Source organism: Bombina bombina, chromosome 10, assembly GCF_027579735.1.
Source record: "Bombina bombina isolate aBomBom1 chromosome 10, aBomBom1.pri, whole genome shotgun sequence".
Classification (NCBI taxonomy): domain Eukaryota; kingdom Metazoa; phylum Chordata; class Amphibia; order Anura; family Bombinatoridae; genus Bombina; species Bombina bombina.
In genome coordinates this window covers 130725504-130753207 of record NC_069508.1, presented here as the reverse complement: position 1 = coordinate 130753207, position 27704 = coordinate 130725504, and the positions used below count along the sequence as shown (strand labels likewise).

The 27704-nt window shown below is 37.2% G+C and overlaps 1 protein-coding gene across 1 annotated transcript in view; it reads left to right on the top strand.

Annotated features, from left to right (window-relative positions):
* The window catches only part of NEXN (nexilin F-actin binding protein), a 187902-nt gene that overhangs the window by 101078 nt on the left and 59120 nt on the right, over positions 1–27704 (top strand). The window contains 2 exon segments of the mRNA XM_053693184.1: positions 4507–4704; positions 16729–16950. Coding sequence (XP_053549159.1) covers positions 4507–4704; positions 16729–16950 — 420 coding nt within the window.

Below are 27704 nucleotides of genomic sequence, written 5' to 3'. Positions count from 1 at the left end.
TGATTGTAGAAATAAACTAAGTTAAAAAACACCACAGATCTCTCACAGCTTCCTTTTTAGTTAGGCTGCAAGAGAATGACTGAGTATGATAGGTGAGGGGAGGAGCTATATAGCAGCTCTGCTGGGTAATTCTCTTGCAGTTTCCTGTTAGGAAGAGATATATTCCATAAGTAATGGATGACCCGTGGACTGACTACACTTAACAGGAGAAAAATTCTTTAAAATTTACAGGTATATCATGCACATTAGAAGTTGAAGGAACTGCAACTGGCAATGTACTATTACTAATGGATACACTATCTGCATGTAAAAGTTTATCATGACAACTATTACAAATGACATTCGGCAAGATAATTTCTACAATTTTACAACAAATGCACTTAGCTTTGGTAGAACCGATGTCAGGCAGCAAAGTTCCAGTAGAAACTTCTGAGGCAGGATCAGGTTGAGACATCTTGCAAAATGTAAGATAAAAAACAACATATAAAGCAAAATTATCTATTTCCTTATATGACAGTTTCAGGAATGGGAAAAAATGCAAATAGCATAGCCCTCTGATAGAAAAAAGCAAGAGGCAAACATCAATGGGGTATTGAAATAATGAAAAAGTTTGGCGCCAAGTATGACGCACAACGTAACTAAACTTTTTTGGCGCCAAAAAAATAACCGGAAATGACACACTTGCGTCACTAATGATGCAACAGTGTGAAAGGTCTCGGCGTCAAGTATGACGCCGGAAGTGACTAACTTACGTCACAGACTTACTTTTTCGCCCAAAAAATTTTTCGCGCCAAGAATGACGCAATAAAGTTTAGCATTTGTCGCACCCGCGGGCCTAAAACCGCCCACAATTTGTACGAAGTAGTCAATTGAAAAAAAGACTAAACCCCAGGTAAAAAATAAATTTCATTTTTAAAAGATGTATATATTATATTCCCCAAATATGAAACTGACCGTCTGCAGAAAGAAATACATGAACCTGACTCATGGCAAATATAAGTACAATACATATATTTAGAACTTTATATAAATGCATAAAGTGCCAAACCATAGCTGAGGTGTCTTAAGAAATAAAAAACATACTTACCAAAAGACACCCATCCACATATAGCAGATAGCCAGACCAGTACTAAGACAGTTATTAGTAGAGGTAATGGTAAATTGAGAGTATATTGTCGATCTGAAAAGGGAGGTTGGAGATGAATCTCTATGACAGATAACAGAGAACTTATGAAAAAGACCCCCGTTAGGGAAATCATTGTATTCAAATAAGTGATACTCCCTTCACGTCCCTCTGACATTCGCTGTACTCTGAGAGGAATCGGGCTTCATCAATGCTGAGAAGCGCATATCAACGTAGAAATCTTAGCACAAACTTACTTCACCACCTCCATAGGAGGCACAGTTTGTAAAACTGAATTGTGGGTGTGGTGAGGGGTGTATTTATAGGCATTTTGAGGTTTGGGAAACTTTGCCCCTCCTGGTAGGATTGTATATCCCATATGTCACTAGCTCATGGACTCTTGCCAATTACATGAAAGAAATATTACAGCTTTATCTTGTAGAGCAGATAATTTATCCATGAACTTATAATAATCAATTGTGGTTAAGAATCTTCTCAAATTTATAAAAGGAAGTCCTACCTCACATGAATCCTGTTAAATGTTTATGAATTAATTGTGGTAATACTATTTGGGCTTTTCAGCAATAAAACTATTTAGAAGCTTGTAATCAGAAATCATGAGTGATATAGGACAAAAAGAGTCCATATTCTCAGAATCCTTACCTTTTTTAAGTATCAAAGTTATAAAAACTGTGTAAAAAATTTTGATATTTGTGAATGAAATACTGATGATAAACAATTCACTAAGAGTGGCCGTTAATTTATAAGCTAAATATGTAATAGAACTCTGCTGGTAGGGCATCCGGACTCGCTGCTTTATTACAGGCAGCTCTTTTAATTGCTTTAAATATTTTTCCTTAGAAATAGGTTTGTTTAGTTCCAATAGGTTATCTGCCGAAATTGGGGGAAGAACACATTTAGTCCAAAAGTCTCTGAGTACAAATTTAAATACAACTTGCAAAGTGCTTCTCAGCGCTAACGCTGTTCCTCAGACACTCAGTTGGTTTGATAACTATAAACTGCGAGCGTTATTCTTTTTTTTTTTTTTTAGTTTTACATTAAAAAAAAATAACACTAACCCTGAAAGAGGTACTCACTATTCTTGAAATCTGACAGTGAGGGCCTTCTTCCAGGCAGCTCCATCTTCAATCTTCATCCCGGTGTCACGGAGCGGAGACGGCACCATCTTCAATTCTTATCAAGGTGTCACGGAGCATTCCTATCTGCTGAAAATTTCAATCTTCCATCTCTGCCTCAGCTCTGCGACCCCATATTGAAGATGGCGCCGCCTCCACGACACCGGGATGAAGACTGAAGATGGAGCCGCCTAGAAGAAGACCTTCACCACCAGAATTCAGGAATGGTGAGTACCTATTTCGGCGTTAGTGGGGGTTTTATTTCGTTGTTTTTTTTTTTAATGGGCACTAAAAGAGCTGATTGCCCTTTTTAAGGGCCATGCCCATGCCCCTTTAGGGTCAATGGGTATAATATTTTTTTTATTGTTAGGTCTTTTTTATTTTGGGGGTTTGGGTGCGTGGGGGGTTGTTCTGTTAGGGGGGACTTAGTATTTTTTTTTTTTTAGTAAAAAAGCTGTTAAACTTAGGGCAATGCCCTACTAAAGGCCCTTTTAAGGACTATTGGTAGTTAAGTGTTAGATTGGGGGGGGGATATTTTGGGGTGGCTTTTTTGTTATTATAAGGGTATTAGATTAGGTTTAATTTTCTTATTTTGGATAATTTCATTTTTTTTGCAATCTTAGATTTTTTTAATTTATTTTTTATCTTAGGTTTTTTATTTTAATTTAATTTTAGTTTTATTTTAATTTAATCTTAGTTTTATTTTATTTTGAGTAAGAGTATTTTTTTTCATTTTCAGTAATGATAGGGTACTTTTTTTTGGGGTAAATGTTTATTATTTTTAAATGTAGTTAGTTTTTTTTATTTTATGTAATGGTTAGTTTAATTGGGGTTAACTTAGGGTGTGTTAGGTTAGGGGGCTTAGTTATTAGATTTATACTTTGCGTTGTGGGGGTTTGGCGGTTTAATGGTTAATAGTGTAATTAGGTATTTTGCAATGTGGGGGTTGGCGGTTTAGGGGTTAATAGGTAGTTTTTGATGTGGGGGGTTGGCGAATTAGGGGTTAATAGTGTCGATATGTAGTTTGTGATGTGGGGGTTGGCGGATTAAGGGTTAAACACTTTATTAGGTACTTTGCGATGTGGGGGTTGGTGGATTAGGGGTTAATACATTTTATTAGTTATGGTGGTGGGGGGATGACGGTTAAGAGGTACATATTGCGCATGCGTTAGGTGTTTGTTACGGCTTCTAGGGAGTTCCGGTACTTATATATTCAGTGCAAGGCTTGCTGTGCCTGCCTATCTGTGACGAGGTGAAAATGGAGCAAAATTTCTCCATTCTCGCCGCGTAAGTCCTTGCGCTGAATATATGATACCGACTTGCGACACTGGTTCTATGTTAGTTTATGGGAGTAAAAACAGTTAACGATGGGCAAAAAATACGTACTGCACTTGTATGCGGCAACGTATATGTGATCGCTAGATTCGCTGGCTTTTGCGCCCGACGCCGCATATGTGATCGGGCCCAGGGTTTGTAAACTAGGTTTTTGATGGATTGATATGGTTTTAAATTTGAAGACTTCTTATAACTCTTCTAACAGACTGGAATATACTTGAATCTTTACATGATATAGAATGTGTGATGAGTGAATGAACACTGCATAACAAAAAAAAGGCAAAAACATACATTGGCAGCTGCCTAGTTTGCCCCACTCTACTTAAAGGACCAGTAAATTTACATAATCAATAAATGCATGATAAAAAGACAATGTAATAGCGCTTGAACTTCAAATGAGTAGTAGATTTGTTTCTGACAAATTTCAAAGTTATATATATTTCCACTCCTCCTGTATTATATGACAGCCATCAGCCAATCACAAATGCATATACATATATTCTGTGAATTCTTGCACATGCTCAGTAGGAGCTGATGGCTCAAAAAGTGTAAATATTAAAAAACTGTGCACATTTTGATAATGAAAGTAAATTCGGAAGTTGTTTAAAATCGCATGCTCTATCTGAATAATGGAAGTTTAATTTTGACTTGAGTGTCGCTTTAAAGAAGTGGTCTGTTATCTGCATATCCAGAGGTGTCAGAGAATGGAGAGCAGCCTTTCTAGGTTCACTTTTGTATTTATTCAAAATCTTGGTGAATGCTTTTACAGGAATGAACCAAAAATAAAATTACTGAAAGGCGATGCAATCTTTTTCTTTAAAGTATTTGAAGTACAAACTAAAGAAAAAGTGCTTTTTAACTTTTTTTTTAAATGTATTATAAACATAAGATTGACTTAAACCTTCTTCTTAGGTTTCTGATGAAGAAAATGGAGACCTTTGCAAATCTGCTTCTCAAGAGTCTCTTGCACCGGGTAAACTAGACATGAACTTTGAGGAACTACTTAAGCAAAAAATGGATGAAGAAAAAAGACTGAAAGAGGAAGAACGGAAACAGAAACTGGAATTAGAAAAACAAGCATTTGCACTTTTGAGACAGGAAATGGGCGAGGTACAGAATTATTTATCTTATATTTATTCTGATTTATGTTATGTTTATTCTTTTATCTGGTCTACAAAGCACCTACAAGTATTCATTTTCTTACCCTGGCTTCTAACAAGAAAAAAAATATCTTTCAGAAGAAACCTATTTGCTAATAAGTTTGTTGCTCACATCTTAGGCCAGGTGATATACATTTTACTGTCATGTGCATCCAGACACACTGTATTGCAAATAACAATGCAGATTAGGAAATCCACAGTCTTAAAGGGCCATAATACCCAAATGTTTTAACACTTGAAAGTGATGCAGTATAGCTGTAAAAAGCTGACTAGAAAATATCTCCTGAAAATCTCTATGTAAAAAAGAAAGATATTTTACCTCAAAAGTTTCTCAGTAGCCACCTCCCATTGTAAAAGATTTCTAAGCAGCATTTTAGTGTGTCTGTCCTGGGACATCTTAGGGGATGAGCATTGTGAACTCTCATATTATTTCACCAATCAGGTAAAGGAAGCTTACTATGAAATCTCATGAGAGTTAAGTCAAATCTCATGAGATCACAGTAAGAGTTCATGACCTCAGCAATGCTGATGCTGATTGGCTGCTGTTCATTTCTTCATTTTTTTTTTTTTTTACCTGCAACTGGGAGCAGCTGAGTATAACTTTTTACACAGAACTTACTCTGCTGAGCTGAGGAAATTGTGAGGTAAAATATCTTCCTTTTTTACATAGAGATGCTCAGGTGATATTTTCCTGTCAGCTTTTTACAGTTATACTGCATCAGTTTCAAGTTATTTAGCATTTGAGTATTATGTCCCTTTAACTACAATTATACCAGATAGGAATGGTGAATTATAATTAAACTATTTAACTCAGTCCAGCTCCATGAGAGAAGAATCCTCAGTCTAAACCAAAAACTAAATCTACAACACAAAAACAGACAGGGGAGCAGCTCCAACTTAGGTGATCCAACTTAGGTAAAGTGTAAAAAAAAATAAAGAAAATAATAAGTAAAATCAGTTGCATTTACTAAATAAAATATTAAACTAAAAAATAGTCCATTCCCAGCGATAAGGCTAACCACATAGGGGGTCCCACTGTTCTGCTGGGCTAACTGCTCAGTTGCACAGGAGAAAGACTACTAGGAAAATGCTTCTCCAAACTAAGGAATCCTGCTAGAGACTAAATAAATCATCTCATTATTATCTGCCTAGTGGGCAAACTTGTTATAACATTTAAATTAATAAGATAGTGGAATCCAGCCTCTATTGTAACAATGTAAACTTTTATTGTCACAAAAAAAAGGACATTTCAGGCCAGTGATTGGCCTTTAGTCACATTTGTTGGCTTGATTAAGGGCCAAAAGTTGGCCTCAAACTTTATAATTTTACCCTAATATGGTGACGGTGCCTGCCAATGACGTGTGCTGGCTCCCTATTAGTATAATTCAATTTTATTCAAGTTAAACATTAAAGGGATATAAATGTCAAATTTGAAATGTGCATTAGGAAAAATGCTTCTAGTACAAGCTATTCTGTTTTACAGTGGCATACGCACAATATGCTGTGAGGGCCCATGCACCATCATTTAAACATTACACCTTCTCAGAGAGTTAGCAGTGGTTTGTATGACACAAATTAAATATTCACAATCACAATACACACCAACACCAGCGCTCTGGGCGTACATACTGGTACACTGCTGAAAAATAGTAATACGATTTTCTAGAAGCATTTTTGCGAACGGAAGTATATTGCAAAAATTATTCTATTTAAAATTGAAATGCACCCATGCAACTTGGGCATTTTTATCCATTTAACTAGTACTGTTCATAAATAAGCAATTTTCTTTTTTTGTGGTCTGGCTGACTGGTCAGTTAGTGTGCACAGCTATAAGGTAAAGAGGGGGCACATAATCTTACAGTCCACATAGGGTGTCCAAGCTAGGGGCTGTCCAAGGACCAAAATAGAGACACAACTAATACAGATAGCACACCAACGTATAATACAGCTGAAACACTTTGCTATGGCACTGGAACAATACAACAGCAATGTTTTGGGGGCTCCCACCCCTTTCTCAAGCGGTCAGTGTTGTTTGTTGGACAGTAAGTAATTAAAGTGACATTCTAGTGTAAAAATATATATATATATATTTTTTAAACAAAATCTTGTACTGTTTCACAGTGTAGTTAACTGTTTTGAAAGTGATAAAAATGTCACTCCTGAAACACCTCCCCTTTTTGTTTTTAAAGAAATGTTATTGAAATGTTTTAAAACCAATACAAAACAAGCACAGAGTGGTATAAGTAATATATTAAGAATACAAATTAACAAATAGGACAAGAAAATATCAACATTAGTATATACACAACTTCATGTTAAAGTGCATTCTGTACATAGTATATATAAGGTTTACCTTATATTTTTTTTTTTAATTTTCTTCATTACTCTAAGTTTTCTAAGTAATCTTCCTAAATAAATCTTAAGGAGTGATAAATGTCAATGCACTTGGTTATCTGAAAACCATATTTTCCTAGGGAAAGGGAGAGTGATACTTGATGCCTTTATTCTGCAAATGATGGCACATTAGGTGTTTTCCACAGACGTGGTTATTAACTGCTGTATACTACAGATCATAATGTGAGGCATTTCAATTTTGGTAGTTTATTAAACAGAAAAATCAACGGGTCCAAGGACATGACTACTCCAATTTCTTTATTCACCTTTTCCCCTGAAATGCCCCCTTTTGCTCAAGATGCATGTATGTCTACTTTACATTTACTCAGCAGCTGTGTTCCCATCAGGAGTGCACAAGAAGCATAGCTTTAAATAGGTATTTAAGCCATAAAAGGTGTAATGGAGTCCTTGAATTTTTTCAACTCTTTCCTATTGTTTAAAGATGTCATTTTAGTAGACAAAATGTATAATGTTTTCTTACCTGATTAATTAATTTATTTCATGGTGGTGAGAGTCCACAATCCATTTCTCCTGGGAATTATACTCCTGGCCACTAGAAGGAGGCAAAGATCCTAAGATACCAAGAGCCCTTAAAACCCCTCCCACCTTACTGGAAACTAGTCTGACGTATAGCCAAGCCACAAAAGAAGAAGGTAGGAAAAGAAAACAAAAGCAACAAAAGGGAACATGAACAAAGTAGGCACATACTCAAACTGCCACTAAAAAAAAACAGTCAATGGAAAAGGTATCCAGAGGATGTGCGCACTTGTTCCCAGCAAAAATGAACGATCCACAGCAAGATAAAAAAAGTTCAAAATGTATTAATCCAGCTTAAAAACATATGAGGTGAAACTCCATAAGAACAATCAAGTGTACACACAGGTAAGTGCAGTCCAGTCCTAACCCAGACGCGTTTCATGCGCACTTGGTCACTGCATACTAGTGACTGGACTACTCACATTTAAATATCCATCATTTAAAGGTATATACCAATTAAATATAATGCCTGTGTGATGAAGAAATAAAGTGCAAACATTATACAGTGTAATATCTTATGATATCAATTTGTATGATCAAATAGTATTTAGACTGATATGAAAATTACTTTATACACTATATTTAAATCCCCACATAATGAGTGGTCACATCATAAGTTTACATTATACTATTAATCCTACATAGCAATACATAGAGAAATAAAGGGATTTCTATTTAATATAAAATTAAAATTAAATTCCCAAAAACTCTATATCTCCTTTACAATTGATAGAAAATACAAACTACTTTAGTATACTCTATGAGTGCAGGACATTCTATTTTAAATGGACATATTGGAAAAAATAATGTTGAGTCTATTGTTAATGGTACTAATTAATATTCTTAAGTACTACATATTATCCATTCCTAACTTAAGAGAGGTGCTATATGAAAAGATCAAGATCCCTCCTCATATTGATTCCTAGAGGGCTGGATGTTTTAAGGGAGAAAATCCAGTAGACCTCTCTTTTGTTTAGTTTACTATCTCTGTTACCCCCTCTCTTCCATGCAGGGACATGATCAATGCCCTGCAAAGTTAATGAGGATGTATCAGAAAAGTGCATGATTTTAAAATGTCTAGAGACAGGTGTATCTGATTCTGGATCCTCTAATGATCTTAAATGTTCCAGAAATCTGTCTTTTAATGCCCTTTTAGTTTTCCCAATATACTGTATCGGACATAAGTGTCAGGTCAATAAGTAGACCACATGTGTGGTGTGGCTGTTGATATACTATTTAATATTGTATCTCTGTCCTGTTGTACAAGATTTGAATGAATCTCCTTCAGATATATATTGGCAAGTCTTACATGTACCTTTTCTGCATTTGTAAAATCCCTTTTTTACCTGTAAGCCAAGTTGTTTTGGTATCCTTAGGTAATTCAGAGGGAGAAAGATAATTTGCCAATGTTTTGGCTTTTTTTTAAACAAAGTCAAAACCTTCTTGTGTCACCTGTTTGATTACTGTATCTGAGTGTAAAATAGGAATAGTTTCTTCAATTATTTTACAGATTGTTTTAACTTTCTGTTTTTTATCATTATTAGTTGGTTGCTTGTATTTTAAGAGTGGATCTCTAGTCATTGTGTCTACGTTTTCTTTTGCCTTACGGAGTATAGTTTCTGAATACCCTCTTGATATCAATCTGTCTGTAATAATTTGTGCTTGTACAATATATTCCTCATTGGTTGAGCAGTTTCTCTTAGCTCTTATATATTCCCCTTTGGGGATACCTTTGACAACGTGCCTTGGATGACAGGAATCAAATTATAATATTGTATTCCCAGATGTGGGTTTCCTGTAAAGTTTAGTTTCTACTGATTGTCTGTCTTTACTTACATAGATAGTAACATCAAGAAAATGTATGTGATCAGAGTTATGCTCTCCCACCAGTTTAATTCCACATTGGTTATCGTTCAAATATTGACAGAATGACTCTGTTTAGTCACTGTCACCATCAAAAATAAAAAAACAAATAGTCAATATATCTATAAAAATGTATGACATTAGTTTTGTATGGATTTCTCTCTCCAAAAACGTGGAACAGCTCCCACCAACCCATGAACAGGTTGGCGTAGGAGGGGGCAAATTTTGCCCCCATAGCTGTTCCACGCTTCTGGAGAAAGAAATCACTTCCAAACATGAAAAAGATATGTGTTAGTAAATATTTCACAGCACTTAACAAAAAACGCTTAGTAGCTGGTTCATAATTACTTTGAAAATCCAGAAAAAATTCCAAAGCTGTAAATCCCTTTGTGTGTTGTATACAAATGTACAGTGAAGCCACATCAATGGCTAAAAATCTATATGTAGGTTTCCACTTGATTCTAGTCTATTTGTACAATAATGAGGTGGTATCTTGAATGTAACTGGGAAGATGTTTTACCAGGGGTTGTAGAAAGGTGTCAACTAACTCAGAGAGGGGTTCATTGAGGGAATCTATCCCTGCAATGATGGGACGCTCTGGGGGATGTAAAGGATCTTTATGTAACTTAGTAAAATAATGAAAAATAGGAGTGACAGGGAATTGGGGTATGAGTGACTCTTTAGTTTGTTGATCAATAACATTATTGTGTTTGGCCAATATGATTATACTAACCATTTCATTTTTAAATTGTTGGGTAGAGTTAGATTTCAATTTCATGTAGACTTCTAAATCACTAAGTTGTTTTGTTACTTCTGTAATGTAGTCAGTTTTATTTAAAACAACCACATTGCCTCCCTTATCAGATGGCCTAATCACAATGTCATTGTTATCACTTAGAATTTGTAAAGCTTGTTTTTCTTTAAAGGTAATATTTTTGGTACTTCTCTTGTTTGATTTTTTTAAGTTTTTCATCTAGATTTCTCAGTTTCTCTTCGATTGTTTTTTGAAAGACATCCAGCACTTTTGGTCTTGCATGGACCGGATAGAATTTGCTTTTTGCCCTTTTATGTAAATGTTTAATATCCTTATCTTGAATTAAATCAGTATCATCTTGTGTGCTTTCGCTTGCAAGATGTTGTAAATCTTGAACTGCACATAAATCAGGAAACGTGAGAAATTCATCATTTGAAGTCTCTTTAGTTATTTCTGCTCTCATTTGTGTCGACTGTTCATTCATACCGAAGAAATGTTTTTTTAACGTAATTTTACAAACAAATTTGTTTACATCTAGAATAGTCTCGAATAGGTTAAAATGAGTGGACAGCACAAAATGTAACTCTTTGGATAATAGTTTTACCTCAGATTCTTTTAATATAACTTTTTTATACCCCAAAATTTAAATCCTATTGGTTTTTTATTGTGTACTTCTGTAAAATATTTCGAAAGTAAATGCTTACAGTTGCCCCATTTAATATTTAGAAGCTGTTCTCTTATTCTATCGTGTAATGGATGACTCGTCTGACCCAAATATTGGAAATTACATTGGCATTGTATGAGATATATGACATTTTTATCAGAACATCTAATTTTCTCTCTTATGGAGTGTTCAAAATTGTTATTGGTTGATCTCACGATTTTATCTTCCCAAATTTTCAAGCCTTACATGGAAAAAACCTTGTATTTTTTTTTCCCCATTACAAATAACCGATAATAATAATAATAATAATAATAATAATAATAATAAGTGAGCGCTTCACCTAAAAGAATCTGTGTGGGAAAGAATCAATAGAAAATAATTGTGCGGGGGCTCAGACTCTCACCATCATGAAATAATTTGTCATGTAAACATAAATTATATTTTATCTCATAAAGGTGGTGAGAATCCGCATTCCATTACTCCTGGGAACTAATATCCAACCTGTGAAGTCCACGAGTAATCAGGGCAGGACCAGACTTATACTATTCCAATACATTGGATGATTTTTTTTTTCCAATGCAGAAATATAAATACAAAATATTTAACAACCAGAAATAACCACCTGAAAAACGTTCCTACCAAAAGCTGCTCCAGAATAAGAAAACATGTAAAAATAGTAGAATTTTGAAAAAGTATGTAAGGAGGACCAAGTGTGATCAACAGAGGCCTCATTCTTAAAGGCCCACTGGTAGAATGTGCAGTAATCCATCTAGGAGAAGATTGACCCACCTCCAAGTAAGCTTTATGAATCAAAAGCTTCAACCAAGAGGCTAATAAAACAGCAGTAGCCTTCTGACCCTTTCTAGTACTAGAAAAATGAAGAAACAAGCTAGAAGAATGTCTAAAATCCGTAGTAGCCGGTAAATATTACTTCAAAACTCTGACCACATCCATATAATGGAGAAGCCTCTCCTTGGAATTCTTTGGATTAGGACGAAAAGAGGGCACAACAATCTCACTATTGATGTTATCAGAAGAAACGACCTTAAGCAAAAAGTCAAACTTCGTTCTCAAAACTGCTTTATCCTGAAGGAAACACAAGATAAAGAGGCTCACAACAAAGAGCAGACAATTCAGAAACTCTTTTAGAAAAATAAATCCAAAGCACACAATCTGACATGCACTAATAAAAATAAACTTGTGCTAACAAATACTAAACCCACTAAAGGACCACTATAAGGTGAAATAAGTCCACCGGCTATGATATACCCACATGAGAGTACCTACTAATAGCCTACAGGCTAAGCCAATAACAACCCTTAACTTTACCTGATAGGCACCCATTGCACTGAACTTACCATAAGCAGAAGAAACTATTCCAGTAAGATAGCCAATCCAGTGCTGTAGGCGTGACAGCAGATCTAAATATATAGAGCATAATGTTGAACTAACAAGAGGAGGCTAGGGTGCGACACCTGTTGAAGGCCTGTGACTAACTCCCATAGGGTGTTCTTGTGCCACTACCCATACCCACTACCCATACTCCAAAGACATCCTTCTGTCCAGACAGCATCTCTTTGAGGGAAAACTGGGCCTCAAATCGGTCTGAGCATTTAACTCACAAACACCTGTAGCACCTTCCTTCTTCATATTCCTCATACGAAGACAAAAACAAGACTAGTTTCCAGTAAGGTGAGAGGGGTTTTAAGGGCTCTAAGAGTTTTGGTGTCTTTGCCTTCTCCTAGTGGTCAGGAGTATAATCCCCAGGAGTTATGGATCGTGGACTATTACCACCTTTATAAATGAAAGACAAATTGTTTTGCAAGCCTGAAACACACTCATTGAAAAGTGTCTTGAATGTTGTTTATCTCTTTCCTTTGCTGTGGCCAGTTAGGGACTGATATGAACAAGCACCTATACATATTAGCCCATCACTGTACATACAGCATGTAAGAGTAAATGACAGGAAAAGCATGCAAAAGAAATAATAAAACTGCATTGCAAAGTTTTTTTTATTATGCGTAATTATTTTTTTTTAAGGGGAATTACATTTTGACTTTAATGCTTAACCCCTTAAGGAACGAGCACTTCAGACAAAAACTTCCCCAAAAGACCAGAGCATTTTTAGCATTTGTGTCATCACTACATTTAAATAGAAAGAGAGCCTTTTTTAAATATATTTACCTATCAAAACTATATTTTTTTTTCCGTAGACAACCCAAAGTATTGATCTAGGCTCATTTTAGTATATTTCATGCCACCATTTATATTTCATGCCACCATTTCACTGCCAAATGCGATCAAATAGAAAAAATCGTTAACTTTGCCACAATTTTAGGTTTCTCACTGAAATTATTTACAAACAGCTTGTGCAATTATGGCACAAATGGTTGTAAATTCTTCTCTGGGATTTTGCAGCGTAGGCTCCCCTTTTACCCCCAACCTCCCTGATCCCCCCCCCAAACAGCTCTTACCCTCCCCCTCTACCTATTTGCCTCCATCTTAGGAACTGGCAGCTGTCTGCCAGTAGCCAGTTTGCCTCAATTTATGCATATTTAAAAAAAACAAAACAAAAAAACCCTAACCATTTTTTTCTGTAGTGTAGTTCCCCCTCCCCCTCCCAGATCACTTTCCCACAATGGATCCCACATAGGATCCCCCTTATATTGTCCTTCCCCCTCACTTCCTGGCTTCTTTTTTTCCTCTGTCCCACCCACTCCCGCCCTCCTCCAGCAATGGGCCGCCTACCCCTCTGCATTGGTAACTCTGCAAATCTATTTCTGCAGTGCCCCACTCATGGGGCATGCAGAAATAGCGCAATCTCACTATTTTGAGCGAGATCGCGGCAGAGAGAAGCCCAGGACTGCAGCGATGTACAGGGTACGTCCCTTAAGGGCATAACGACCAGCATCGTACAGGATACGACGCTGGTCGTTAAGGGGTTAAATGTACGCAAGGAGTAGAGAATCAGCATTTTCACAGATATTTAGATACTTAAAATCTCTGAAAAGGTTTCTGCAGCCTAATTGCTATGTTACCTGATTTGTGTCCACAAGGCTTTGATTTTTCAATAGTTATAAACTTGCATATGAACATATATGTCTGTTTATATGTAATCAATACAATTTTATGGTGTTACTAGTGTAAGAAGATTTTCTTAAAGGGGCATGTTCCCCCTTGAAAGTGATGCAATATATCTGTAAAAAGCGGACTATAAAATATCACACCAACATCTCAATGCAAAAAAATTAGACATTTTACCTAACAAGTTCTTAATTAGCCACATCCTACTTTAGAGTAGGGATAGGTGAATGTTTCGTAACACTCAAAAAATGAAACAAATTTTAACACATTTGTTCGTTTTGAATGTTTGTACAACATTCTAACATTTGTTTCATGTAATAGTATTTCTAATGCTTTCTTCACATGTAATATTCGATTCAAATTTTTCTAATAATTCAATTTAAATTATGCAAAATTTGATATTTTATATTTGTAATAGTATTTCCTATGCTCTCTTTAAAAGTAATTTTTCGAATTATGCAATATACAAAATAGAAACATTCAAATTGATATACTTGTATCTGTTATGTATTCAAAATCAAAAGTGGCATTCCAAATCTGTAAATAGCATTCAATTATAGAATTTCTAGGAATATTCGTTCTTATCAATATTTGATTATGTAAATCGAATTTCTACAGTAACATTCAAATTTGAATATAAACACCTTCGCCCATCCCTACTTTAGAGGCACCGTCCCTGGACTTACAAATTAGCATGAATCTGGCATGTGTAGGCACAATCACCTTATTTTCATCCTCAGTTCAAGCAAGTTTACTGACATCTTGCGAGATTATTGTGAAATCTTGCAATATTATGGTAAAATCCCATGAGATCACAGTAATGCAAAGTGTGAACGTAGGACTGATGATGATTGCCCGTTTTGTTTTTCTTTCATCATGCACTTAAACCTTGTGAGTCCTGAAATAAGCATCCATAATCAATGTTTAATTCCTCTACAATCGGATGTGGCTACTGTGGAAGTTTGGAGGTAACATACACTATATGTCCAAAAGTATGTGGACGCCTAATCACACCTACGTAAGATTGTTGTACATCCTTTCCACAAGATGGTGGAGTGTGTCTAAGGGAATTTGTGCCCATTCAGTCAAAAGAGCATTTGTGAGATCAGGCACTGATGTTGGACAAGGTCTGGTTTATAAATGGCATTACAAGTCATCCCAAAGGTGTTCAAGAATGATCCATCACTCCAGAAACATGTTTCCACTGCAGCAGAGTCCAGTGGCATGTGCTTTACACCACTCCAGCCCATGCTTGGCATTGTGCATGTAGATATGGGGCTTGTATACAGCTTCTTGGCCATGAAAACCCATTTCAAGAAGCTCCAGATGCACAGTTGTTTCTGACCATTTTGCTTCTTGAGGCAGTCTGGAACTCTGTAGTGAGTGATACGATAGGTAATCTATACATACTCCAGCACTCAAGGTCCACTCTGTGAGTTTGCACTTTGTGGCTGAGCTTATGTTGTGCCTAGATGCTTCTACTTAACAATATTAGCACTTAAAGTAGATCAGAGCAGATCTAGTATAGCAGAAATTTCACTAAGTGACTTGTGGTAAAGGTGACATCCTATGACAGCATCACATTTAAAGTCACTGAACTATTCAGTCCAACACATTGCATTGCCAATGTTTGTCTATGCTGATTTCATGGCTATGTGCTGAATTTTATGAACCTGTTAGCTTAGAGACATACAACCCAAGAATTTTCTTCCATCATTGACAACGAACATACAACTTTATTTACTTCTATTATCAATTTTCTTCGTCTACTTGTTATCCTTTATTAAAAAGCAGGAATGTAAGCTCAGGAGTGTGCACGTGTATGCAGCGCTATATGGCAGCAGCTTTGCAACAATGTAATATATTAGCAAGAGCACCAGATGGCAGCACTATTTCCTGTCATGCAGTGTACAAGACATGTGCAAGCTACCTATCTAGATATCTCTTCAACAAAGAATAACATGAGAACGCAAGTTTGATGATAGAAGTAAATAGGAGAATTTTTAAAATTGTATTCTTTATCTGAGTCATAAAAGAAAAAATTGGGGTTTCATGTCCCTTTAACTCAATAATTAGATTATTATTATAATTTATTTATGAAGCGCCAACATATTCCGCAGTGCTGTCCATGGGTACAATTCATTTAAATAAAACAATGATATCAAACTTGTTAGAGACACGACAACATTTTACAAACACATACAGGAGGAATTGAGGGCCCTATTCCCGTGGGAATTTACAATCTAGATTGAGACTACTTTTTTCCGTATCATGTATTATTTTTTTTTTACACTGAGATGCTCATGTGATATTTTCAACTATTTACGAATAAGCTGCACCATTCTCAAGTGTTTTAGCATATGGGTAACATGTCAGTTTAAATTCATTCTTAAAGTTTTCATATCTTATCTATATACAACTGACATTTTCAGGCTCTGTGTGTTCCCGTTTTGGGTAAGTGAACCACAATAAATACAATTGGAAAGACTCAATATCTTAAGATTCTCTGTGCAATGTTAAACTGAGAAGTTCTGTAATATTTTACTTGATACCATATTAAAAAAAAAGAAAGAAAGAAAGAAAGAAAAATCATGAAAGGTAACTAAAAGTATTTCTCTCTAGTAGAAACAGAAATCTAGACACTTTATTATTTATACATTTTTTTTTTATTAAACCAGGAGGAAATAAATGAGAGTTCTGAAGTTATAAGCAGAGAATATGAAGAGCTGAGTAAATTAAAAAGAACTGGATCAATTCAGGCAAAAAATCTAAAGAGCAAATTTGAAAAGATAGGGAAATTGTCTGAAGAAGAAATACAGAAAAAGATAGAAGAAGAGAGGTTAAGAAGAAAAGCCCTGGACCAGGAACTCAAAGAACGGGAGGCAGAACATTTTCATGAGGTCAGTTTTTCCCTAAAATAAATTATGTTTAGAAAATGTCCACATATTTGCTTTTTCCCCCACAAAATAGCTAACCCCTAGATATACTTCGAAGAAAATAGGGACAGTAAAGACAAAACCTTTTCATTGAAGGGGTAGTGAACTCTCTGTAATTACAATATTTTTCTGCATTCTTCAACTAGGGTTGCCAGATGTCCAGTATTTTAGCAGGCTGTCCAGTAAAATCTATACAAAAAATACTGGACATTTAAATGTCCAATATTTTTAAAGTCCATTAAGTGTCCGCTAAATGTAAAAGGCCTCCTATGCCTCTATGTTTTGCAATTATGGTCTAAAAATAAGAGACACTGCATTTTCCATTATATGTGTTACAGGCAGCCATGTGGTTGTAAATGAATTGTGTGTGTGCTTCTAGCAGTCAAGGGGTCAAATCGATACGTATTAATGGTAAATAAAAATTTAAAATTATTGATGTAGGTTACTGGCAACCAAGGGAAGAACTGCTCAGTTGTGAAAAAACATAATTTATGTAAGAACTTACCTGATAAACTCATTTCTTTCATATTGGCAAGAGTCCATGAGCTAGTGATGTATGGGATATAGAATCCTACCAGGTGGGGCAAAGTTTCCCAAACCTAAAAATGCCTATAAATACACCCCTCACCACACCCACAATTCATTTTAAAAAAAGGCTCAAATGTATCCAGGTTTGATATATTCAATTGATAAGGTTTACTGATTTGTTCATTTTATTTGTTTATATTTATTTGCCTATATATTAATACAAATTGAATATTAATACAAATCGAATATTTGTTTTTTAACCTGGAAGTATTAACATATACACACATATCTGTATAACAGAGTCATTACCCTTTTTTTAGTAAAAATCTTTACTCTATATTAGCACCTGTTTTTATTCTAAACACCACATATTGTTGTTTGTTTCCACCATATGTATTTTGCACCTTAAAGCATTGCTATCTTGTAACATATTGTATCACAATTTGTAACAAACCCCATTGTACACATATGTGTATCTTATCCTATTGAGGACCCACATTTTTATAATACCCTCCACAATATATTTGCCAGATATCACGGCAAATCACCTCCCATAACTAGGTTGCCAAATAACCACGGCTAACCACTCACTTGATACTAATGAGCCTTTGAAAATATATATATTAGTTATTAGGTAATAGACTTAGTCCCACTCACTGCTCTGTTTTTGAGCGCACCCCTCCCCCATTTTGTTTTAGATTTTACTATTTCTGGAAGCCCCCACATCTGAACAATTTGAGAAAACACATCTGGGTGGAGAGACCATTCTCCCGGATGTAAAGTCTGACGACTGAGATAATCCGCTTCCCAATTGTCTATAACTGGGATATGAACCGCAAAAATTAGACAGGAGCTGGATTCCACCCAAACAAGTATCCAAGATACTTCTTTCATAGCTTGAGGACTGTGAGTCCCACCCTGATGATTGGCATATGCCACAGTTGTGATATTGTCTGTCTGAAAACAAATTAATGGTTCTCTCTTCAACAGAGGCCAAAACTGAAGAGCCCTGAGAATTGCACAGAGTTCCAAATATTGATTGGTAATCTCACCTCTTGAGATTTCCAAACCCCTTGTGCTGTCAGAGATCCCCAAACAGCTCCCCAACCTGAAAGACTTGCATCTGTTGTGATCACAGTCCAGGTTGGACAAAAGAACGAGGCCCCTAGAATTATATGATGGTGATCTAACCACCAAGTCAGAGAAAGTCGAAAATTGTGATTTAAGGATATTAATGGTGATATCCTTGTATAAACCCTGCACCACTGGTTAAGCATACAAAGCTGGAGAGGTCTCATATGAAAACGAGTAAAGGGGATCGCGTCCGATGCTGCAGTCAAGAGACCTAAAACTTCCATGCACATAGCAACTGAAGGGAATGACTGAGAATGAAGGTTCTGACAGTCTGCAACCAATTTCAAATGTCTCTTGACAGAGACAAAGTCATGGACACTGAATCTATCTGGAAACCTAAAAAGGTTACCTTTGTCTGAGGAATCAAATAACTTTTTGGTAAATTGATCCTCCAACCAGGTCTTTGAAGAAACAATACTAGTTGATTTGTCTGAGATTCTGCAGAACGTAGAGACTAAGCGAGTGCCAAGATATCGTCCAAATAAGGAAACACTGCAATACCCCGCTCTCTGATTACAGAGAGTAGGGCACTGAGAACCTTTGAAAAGATGCTTGGAGCTGTCGCTAGGCCAAAAGGAAGAGCAGCAAATTGGCAATGCTTGTCTAGAAAAGAGAATCTCAGGAACTGATAGTGATCTGGATGAATCGGAATATGAAGATATGCATCCTGTAAGTCTATTGTGGACATATAATGCACTTGCTGAACAAAAGGCAGAATAGTCCTTATAGTCACCATCTTGAAAGTTGGTACTCTTACATATTGATTCAAAATCTTTAGATCCAAAACTGGTCTGAATTTTCTCTTTCTTTGGGACAATGAATAGATTTGAATAAAACCCCAGACCCTGTTCCTGAAACAGAACTGGCATGATTACCCCTGATAACTCCAGGTCTGAATCACACTTCAGGAAAGCCTGAGCCTTTACTGGGTTTGCTGGAATGCGTGAGAGAAAACATCTTCTCACAGGCGGTCGGGTCTTACTCTGAATCCTATTCTGTACCCCTGAGAGACAATACTCTGAATCCAATGATTTTGGACCGAATTGATCCAAACATCTGTGAAAAATTTTAATCTGCCCACTACCAGCTGAGCTGGAATGTGGGCCGCACCTTCATGCGGACTTGGGGGCTGGCTTGGATTTATTCCAATTTGAGGAAGGCTTCCAATTGGAAACACATTCCTTTGGGGAATGATTAGATTTCTGTTCCTTATTATGTCGAAAGGAACGAAAACGGTTAGAAGCTTTAGATTTAGCCTTAGGTTTTTTATCCTGAGGCAAAAAACTCCTTTCCCCCAGTGACAGTTGAAATGATTGAATCCAACTGAGAACCAAATAATTAATTACCTTAGAAAGAAAGCGATAGCAATCTGGACTTAGAAGTTATATCAGCATTCCAAGAATTGAGCCACAAAGCTCTTCTAGCTAAAATAGCTAAAGACATATATCTAACATCAATTTTGATGATATCAAAATGGCATCACAAATGAAATTATTAGCATGTTGAATCAACTTAACAATGCTAGACAAATCATGATCCGATACTTGTTGCGCTAAAGTTTCCAACCAAAAAGTTGAAGCTGCTGCAACATCAGCCAAAGAAATTGCAGACCTAAGAAGATGACCTGAATATAAATAAACCTTGCTTAGATAAGATTCAAGTTTCCTATCTAAAGGATCTTTAAAAAAAGTACTATCCTCCATAGGAATAGTAGTACGTTTAGCAAGAGTAGAGATAGCCCCATCAACTTTAGGGATCTTTTCCTAAAACTCCAATCTAACTGCTGGCAAAGGATACAATTTTTTTAAACCTTGAAGAAGGAATAAAAGAAGTACCAGGCCTATTTCCATTCTTTAGAAATCATATCAGAAATAGCATCAGGAACTGGAAAAACCTCTGAAATAACCACAGGTTATTATAAACAGAATTTAAACGTTTACTAGTTTTAATATCAAGAGGACTAGTTTCCTCTATATCTAATGTAATCAACACTTCTTTTAATAAGAACGAATATACTCCATTTTAAATAAATAAGAGGATTTGTCAGTGTCAATATCTGAGGCAGGATCTTCTGAATCAGATAGATCCTCATCAGAGAAGGATAAATCAGTATGTTGCCGGTCATTTGAAATTTCATCAACTCTATGAGAAGTTTTAAAAGACCTATTACATTTATTAGAAGGCGGAATGGCAGACAAAGCCTTCTGAATAGAATCAGAAATAAATTCTTTTAAATTTACAGGTATATCTTGTGCATTAGATGTTGAGGGAACAGCAACAGGTAATGAACTACTACTGATGGATACATTTTCTGCATGTAAAAGTTTATCATGACAACTATTACAAACCACAGCTGGAGGTATAATCTCCACAAGTTTACAAGAGGAAAGAGAACAGCGGAGTCTCTATGGAAGTGCGCAAATGATCACAGCGTGTAGATAAAAGGCGGATTCAGCGACCAACGATCCAGGCAGCTCTCTTAGAAGTATAAGATGAACATCGGGAACCTGTGGATGACAGATAGAAGAGGCGCCTCATGGGACAAGTATCGTCTTGAGCAACAGAAGGAGACAAAACAAGCGGACCCCCCACAGAGTATTACTCACAAGAGAGGCGGTACAAACGTATACCCAGACAGGCAGGACGGAACCAAAAGTCGCCCGTCAGACAAGCGTACACTCAATACGCTGGAGGCAAACGTCACTCAGCAGGCAGCGTCAGAGTAGACCCAGCAGGGGAGCCAATGGGATTGATGGAAACTCAGCACAACGGACCTCCGAGGAGATAATGAGGAACAAAACTAAATTGCACCAGCGGCAACAAGAATGGAAGTCAGGCAGGTGTGATATACTCAAGGATATATTTATTGAGTATAAACAGATAAAAACATGCGTCCAGCAACGCGTTTCTCAACATATAGTCGTTTCATCAGGCTGATACTAATACATGGGTGTACCTGCTCTATTTAAAACACACCTGGACCAATCACAAAGCTCCAGCTGCTGACACACCTCCGTATAGAGAGAACATTGTGATACGATGTTAATCATAGTGGGAGGTGTCCAAGGAGCCAGAGCTGAGGATGGACTGGTAGCAAAATAATGACATGCTCACAAATTGGAAATACATTTGTAACATTCCGGATCAGCAATAATTAATCTATAATTAATCTATCCATACAGAAGTAAATAACATGCATATCATACAAATAATAAATATTCCTAAAAAAACATGAAACATATTTAAAAACTAATGTATTTGATCATTCAAAGATTAAAATTGTAATTGTAAAAATCGGTTAATATAAATATTTAAAAAGTATCAAGATATCATAATATCCGAGTATCATTAAAACCTATAATAGGGGAAAGTGATAAGTAACTTGAATGGCACTATTAAAATATCGAGATTAAATGCCATTAGTCCAATCTTATTAGATAGAAGGAGGTTAAATGATAAATGCTAAAATAAGGGGGTGGGAAAAAAACAACATAATCATATAGGAAAGGTAGATTATGGAGGGGAGAGACTAGAGAGACCAACAAAAAATCAGAGGGACATATATAGTGGCATTACATGTCCAATGAATATCTGGATCCTAAAGACAACCTACTAGTAGTATAACTAAACTAGACGGGAAAAACTATAATACTAAATCAAATATGTTACAAATCACTAATCACTGGCTAAACTAGGTGCTAAAATGAAAGTTGAAATGGTGGGTTGGGAGTCTGATACAAGGCTCTAGTGATTAACCCTGGTTAGTGAAAGGCTTCTAGGTCAATACACAAATTTAACCCATCTGGATGCATGCATTTCAGAACATGGATCCAATATGTTTCTCTTTGTCTTAATCTAAAATACCTATTATAAATATAGGATTTAGGTACATGTTCTATAGGGGTCACAGAGAAGCAATTAGTATCACCATTGTGCATGGTGTTACAGTGTCTAGAGACACTATGGTTCTTGTAATTCTTCCTCATGTTACATTTATGTTCAGACCACCTTGTGCTGAACCGCCTACAGGTTCGGCCCACATATTGAATGCCACACAAACAGGTAAGTAGATATACAACATAAGTTGATGCACAGGAAACATGACCAATGATAGAATATGATCTATTGGTAATATTAGATCGAAAAGTTTTTTGTTTGGTGTCAATCGAATGACACATCTTGCATCTGCTAGCTCTACACCTAAATGAGCCAAAAATTGGTGCATTAGGCTTAGGTGTTGTGAGAACTGGTTGTCTCTTATGTTTAACTATCTTGCTAGGAGCTAGCAGAGTCTTTAATGTGGGAGCTCTCCTGTAGACAACCTTTGGTTTGGTACCTATCGACTTACCCAAAATGGGATCCTTAGTCAAAATGTCCCAATGTTTAGCCAGAACATTTCTAATCAGTTCATGATTAGAATTATATTGCGTTATAAAAAGAGGATTTTCATTAAAATTATTAGTTATTTGTCCCGAGTGTTTGTTTGAATTGGTAAAATACCCATTCCTATCATCTAATCTAGCCCTTCTGTAACCTTTATCGATAATACTAAGTGGATAGTTCTTTTCCAAAAAACGTTCCTTCAAGACATGACTTTGGGAATCATAGTCAAATAACGTGCTGCAGTTACGGCGAATACGTTTGAACTGACCATATGGTACATTTCTCTTGTAAGGTGTATCCAGTCCACGGATCATCCATTACTTGTGGGATATTCTCATTCCCAACAGGAAGTTGCAAATGGACACCCACAGCAGAGCTGTAATATAGCTCCTCCCCTAACTGTCATAGCCAGTCATTCTCTTGCAACTTTCAACAAGCTAGGATGTTGTAGGAGAGAGTGGTTAAATATAGTTAGTTTATTTTCTTCAATCAAAAGTTTGTTATTTTTAAATAGTACAGGAGTTGTGCTATTTTATCTCAGGCAGTAAATAGAAGAAGAATCTGCCTGAGGTTTCTATGATCTTAGCAGGTTGTAACTAAGATCCATTGCTGTTCTCACATGTCTGAGGGGATTACACAGATGAGGTAACTTCAGCGAGAGAATGGCGTGCAGTTTATTCTGCTATCAGGTATGTGCAGTTATAATTTTTTCTAGAGATGGAAAACACTAGAAAATGCTGCTGATACCGGATTAATGTAAGTTAAGCCTGAATACAGTGATTTAATAACAACTGGTATCATGCTTACTCCCAGGGGTAATACCCTTATGATATTGCAATATAAAACATTTGCTGGCATGTTTAATCGTTTTTATATATGCTTTGGTGATAAAACTTTATTGGGGCCTAGTTTTTTCCACATGGCTGGCTTAAATTTTGACTAGAAACAGTTTTACTGAGGCTTTCCACTGTTATAGTATAAAAGTTACAGTTGGTGCAGTTAAAATTACAAACTGTGACATCCAGCTTCCCTCAGGAGTCCCCTGTATGCTATAGGACATCTCTAAAGGGCTCAAAGGCTTTCCAAAGTCGTTTATTGGGGAAGGTAGGACCACAGCTTGCTGTGGCAGTTGGTTGTGACTGTAAAAAAACGTCTATTTCATTTTTTTGATCCGTTTTTTGAACTAAGGGGTTAATTCATTTGCAAGTGGATGCAATGCTCTGCTAGCCCATTACATACACTGTAAACATTTCGTTTGATTTACTGCATTTTTTCACTGTTTTTCAAATTCTGACAAAATTTGTTTCTCTTAAAGGCACAGTACCGTTTTTTTATATTTGCTTGTTAACTTGATTTAAAGTGTTTTCCAAGCTTTCTAGTCTCATTGCTAGTCTGTATAAACATGTCTGACATAGAAGAAACTCTTTGTTCATTATGTTTAAAAGCCATGGTGGAACCCCCTCTTAGAATGTGTACCAAATGTACTGATTTCATTTTATGCAATAAAGATCATATTCTGTTTTTAAAAAAATGTATCACCAGAGGAATCTGACGAGGGGAAAGTTATGCCGACTAACTCTCCCCACGTGTCAGACCCTTTGACTCCCGCCCAAGGGACTCACGCTCAAATGGCGCCAAGTACATCTAGGGCGCCCATAGCGTTTACTTTACAAGACATGGCGGCAGTCATGGATAATACACTGTCAGCGGTATTAGCCAGACTACCTGAACTTAGAGGTTAGCGAGATAGCTCTGGGGTGAGACAAAATGCAGAGCATACTGACGCTTTAAGAACCATGTCTGATACTGCCTCACAATATGCAGAAGCTGAGGAAGGAGAGCTTCAGTCAGTGGGTGATGTTAATGACTCAGGAAAGATACCTGATTCTAATATTTCTACATTTAAATTTAAGCTTGAACACCTCCGCGTGTTACTTAGGGAGGTTTTAGCTGCTCTGAATGACTGTGAAACCATTGCAGTGCCAGAGAAATTTTGTAGACTGGATAAATGCTTTGCAGTGCCGGTGTGTACTGATGTTTTTCCAATACCTAAAAGGTTTACAGAAATTATTAATAAGGAATGGGATAGACCAGGTGTGCCGTTCTCTTCCCCTCCTATTTTTAGAAAAATGTTTTCCAATAGACGCCACCACACGGGACTTATGGCAGACAGTCCCTAAGGTGGAGGGAGCAGTTTCTACTCTAGAAAAGCGTACTACTATCCCTGTCGAGGACAGTTGTGCTTTTTTAGATCCAATGGATAAAAAATTAGAAGTTTACCTTAAGAAAATATTTATTCAACAAGGTTTTATCCTACAGCCCATTGCATGCATTGCCCCTGTCACTGCTGCTGCGGCATACTGGTTTGAGTCTCTGGAAGAGGTTTTACAGGTAGAGACTCCATTGGATGACATACTTGGCAAACTTAGAGCACTTAAGCTAGCCAATTATTTTATTTCTGATGCCATTGTTCATTTGAATAAACTAACGACTAAGAATTCTGGTTTTGCTATACAGGCGCGCAGAGCGCTATGGCTTAAATCATGGTCAGCTGACGTGACTTTAAAATCTAAGCTACTTAACATTCCCTTCAAGGGGAAGACCCTATTCGGGCCTGGTTTGAAGGAGATTATTGCTGATATCACGGGAGGAAAAGGTCGTGCCCTTCCTCAGGACAGGTCCAAATCTAGGGCCAAACAGTCTAATTTTCGTGCTTTCGAAACTTCAAGGCAGGTGCGGCATCAACTTCCTCTAATAATAAACAAGAGGGAACTTTTGCTCAATCCAAGACGGTCTGGAGACCAAACCAGACCTGGAAAAAAGGTAAGCAGGTCAAAAAGCCTGCTGCTGCCTCTAAGACAGCATGAAGGAACGACTCCCTATCCGGTAACGGATCTAGTAGGGGGCAGACTTTCACTCTTCGCCCAGGTGTGGGCAAGAGATGTTCAGGATCCCTGGGCGTTGGAAATTATATCCCAGGGATATCTTCTGGACTTCAAAGCTTCCCCCCCAAAAGGGAGATTTCACCTTTCACAATTATCTGCAAACCAGATAAAGAGAGAGGCATTCTTACACTGTGTACGAGACCTCCTAGTTATGGGAGTGATCCATCCAGTTCCAAAGGAGGAACAGGAACAGGGTTTTTACTCAAATCTGTTTGTGGTTCCCAAAAAAAGAGGGAACCTGCAGACCAATTTTGGATCTAAAGATCTTAAACAAATTCCTCAAAGTTCCGTCGTTCAAGATGGAAACTATTCGTACCATCCTACCACTGATCCAGGAGGGTCAATATATGACTACAATGGATCTAAAGGATGCTTATCTTCACATTCCGATACACAAAGATTATCATCGGTTTCTCAGGTTTGCCTTTCAAGACAAGTATTACCAGTTGTAGCTCTTCCCTTTGGATTAGCTACAGTCCCAAAAATCTTTACAAAGGTTCTAGGGTTACTTTTGTCGGTCCTAAGGCCGTGGGGCATAGCAGTAGCCCCTTATTTAGACGTCATCCTGATACAGGCGTCAAACTTCCAAATTGCCAAGTCTCATACGGACGTAGTACTGGCATTTCTGAGGTCGCATGGGTGGAAAGTGAACAAGGAAAAGTGTTCTCTATCCCCACTCACAAGAGTTTCCTTTCTAGGGACTCTGATAGATTCTGTAGAAATGAAAATTTACCTTGACGGAGTCCAGGTTATCAAAGCTTCTAAATTCCTGTCGGGTTCTTCATTCCATTCCGCGCCCTTTGGTGGCTCAGTGTATGGAAGTAATCGGCTTAATGGTAGCGGCAATGGACATAGTGCCGTTTGCACGCTTACATCTCAGACCGCTGCAACTATGCAGGCTCAGTCAGTGGAGCGGGGATTACACAGATTTGGCCCCTCAACTGAATCTGGACCAAGAGACCAGGGATCCTCTTCCCTGGTGGCTATCTCGGGTCCATCTGTCCAAAGGTATGACCTTCGCAGGCCAGATTGGACTATTGTAACAACAAATGCCAGCCTTCTAGGTTGGGGTGCAGTCTGGAACTCCCTGAAGGCTCAGGGATCGTGGACTCGGGAGGAGTCTCTCCTTCCAATAAATATTCTGGAACTAAGAGCGATATTCAAGGCTCTTCAGGTTTGGCCTTAGTTAGCAACTCTGAGGTACATCAGTTTTCAGTCGGTCAACATCACGACTGTAGCTTACATCAACCATCGAGGGGGAACAAGAAGTTCCCTAGAGATGTTAGAAGTTTCAAAAATAATTCACTGGGCAGAGATTCACTCTTGCCACCTATCAGCTATCCATATCCCAGGTGTAGAGCACTGGGAGGCGGATTTTCTAAGTCGTCAGACTTTTCATCCGGGAGAGTGGGAACTCCATCCGGAGGTATTTGCACAACTGATTCTCAGTTGGGGCAAACCAGAACTGGATCTCATGGCGTCTCGCCAGAACGCCAAGCTTCCGTGTTATGGATCCAGGTCCAGGGATCCCAAGGCGACACTGATAGATACTCTAGCAGCGCCCTGGTCTTTCAACCTGGCTTATGTGTTTCCACCGTTTCCTCTGCTCCCTCGACTGATTGCCAAGATCAAGTAGGAGAGAGCATCGGTGATTCTGATAGCACCTGCGTGGCCACGCAGGACCTGGTATGCAGATCTAGTGGACATGTCATCCTTTCCACCATGGTC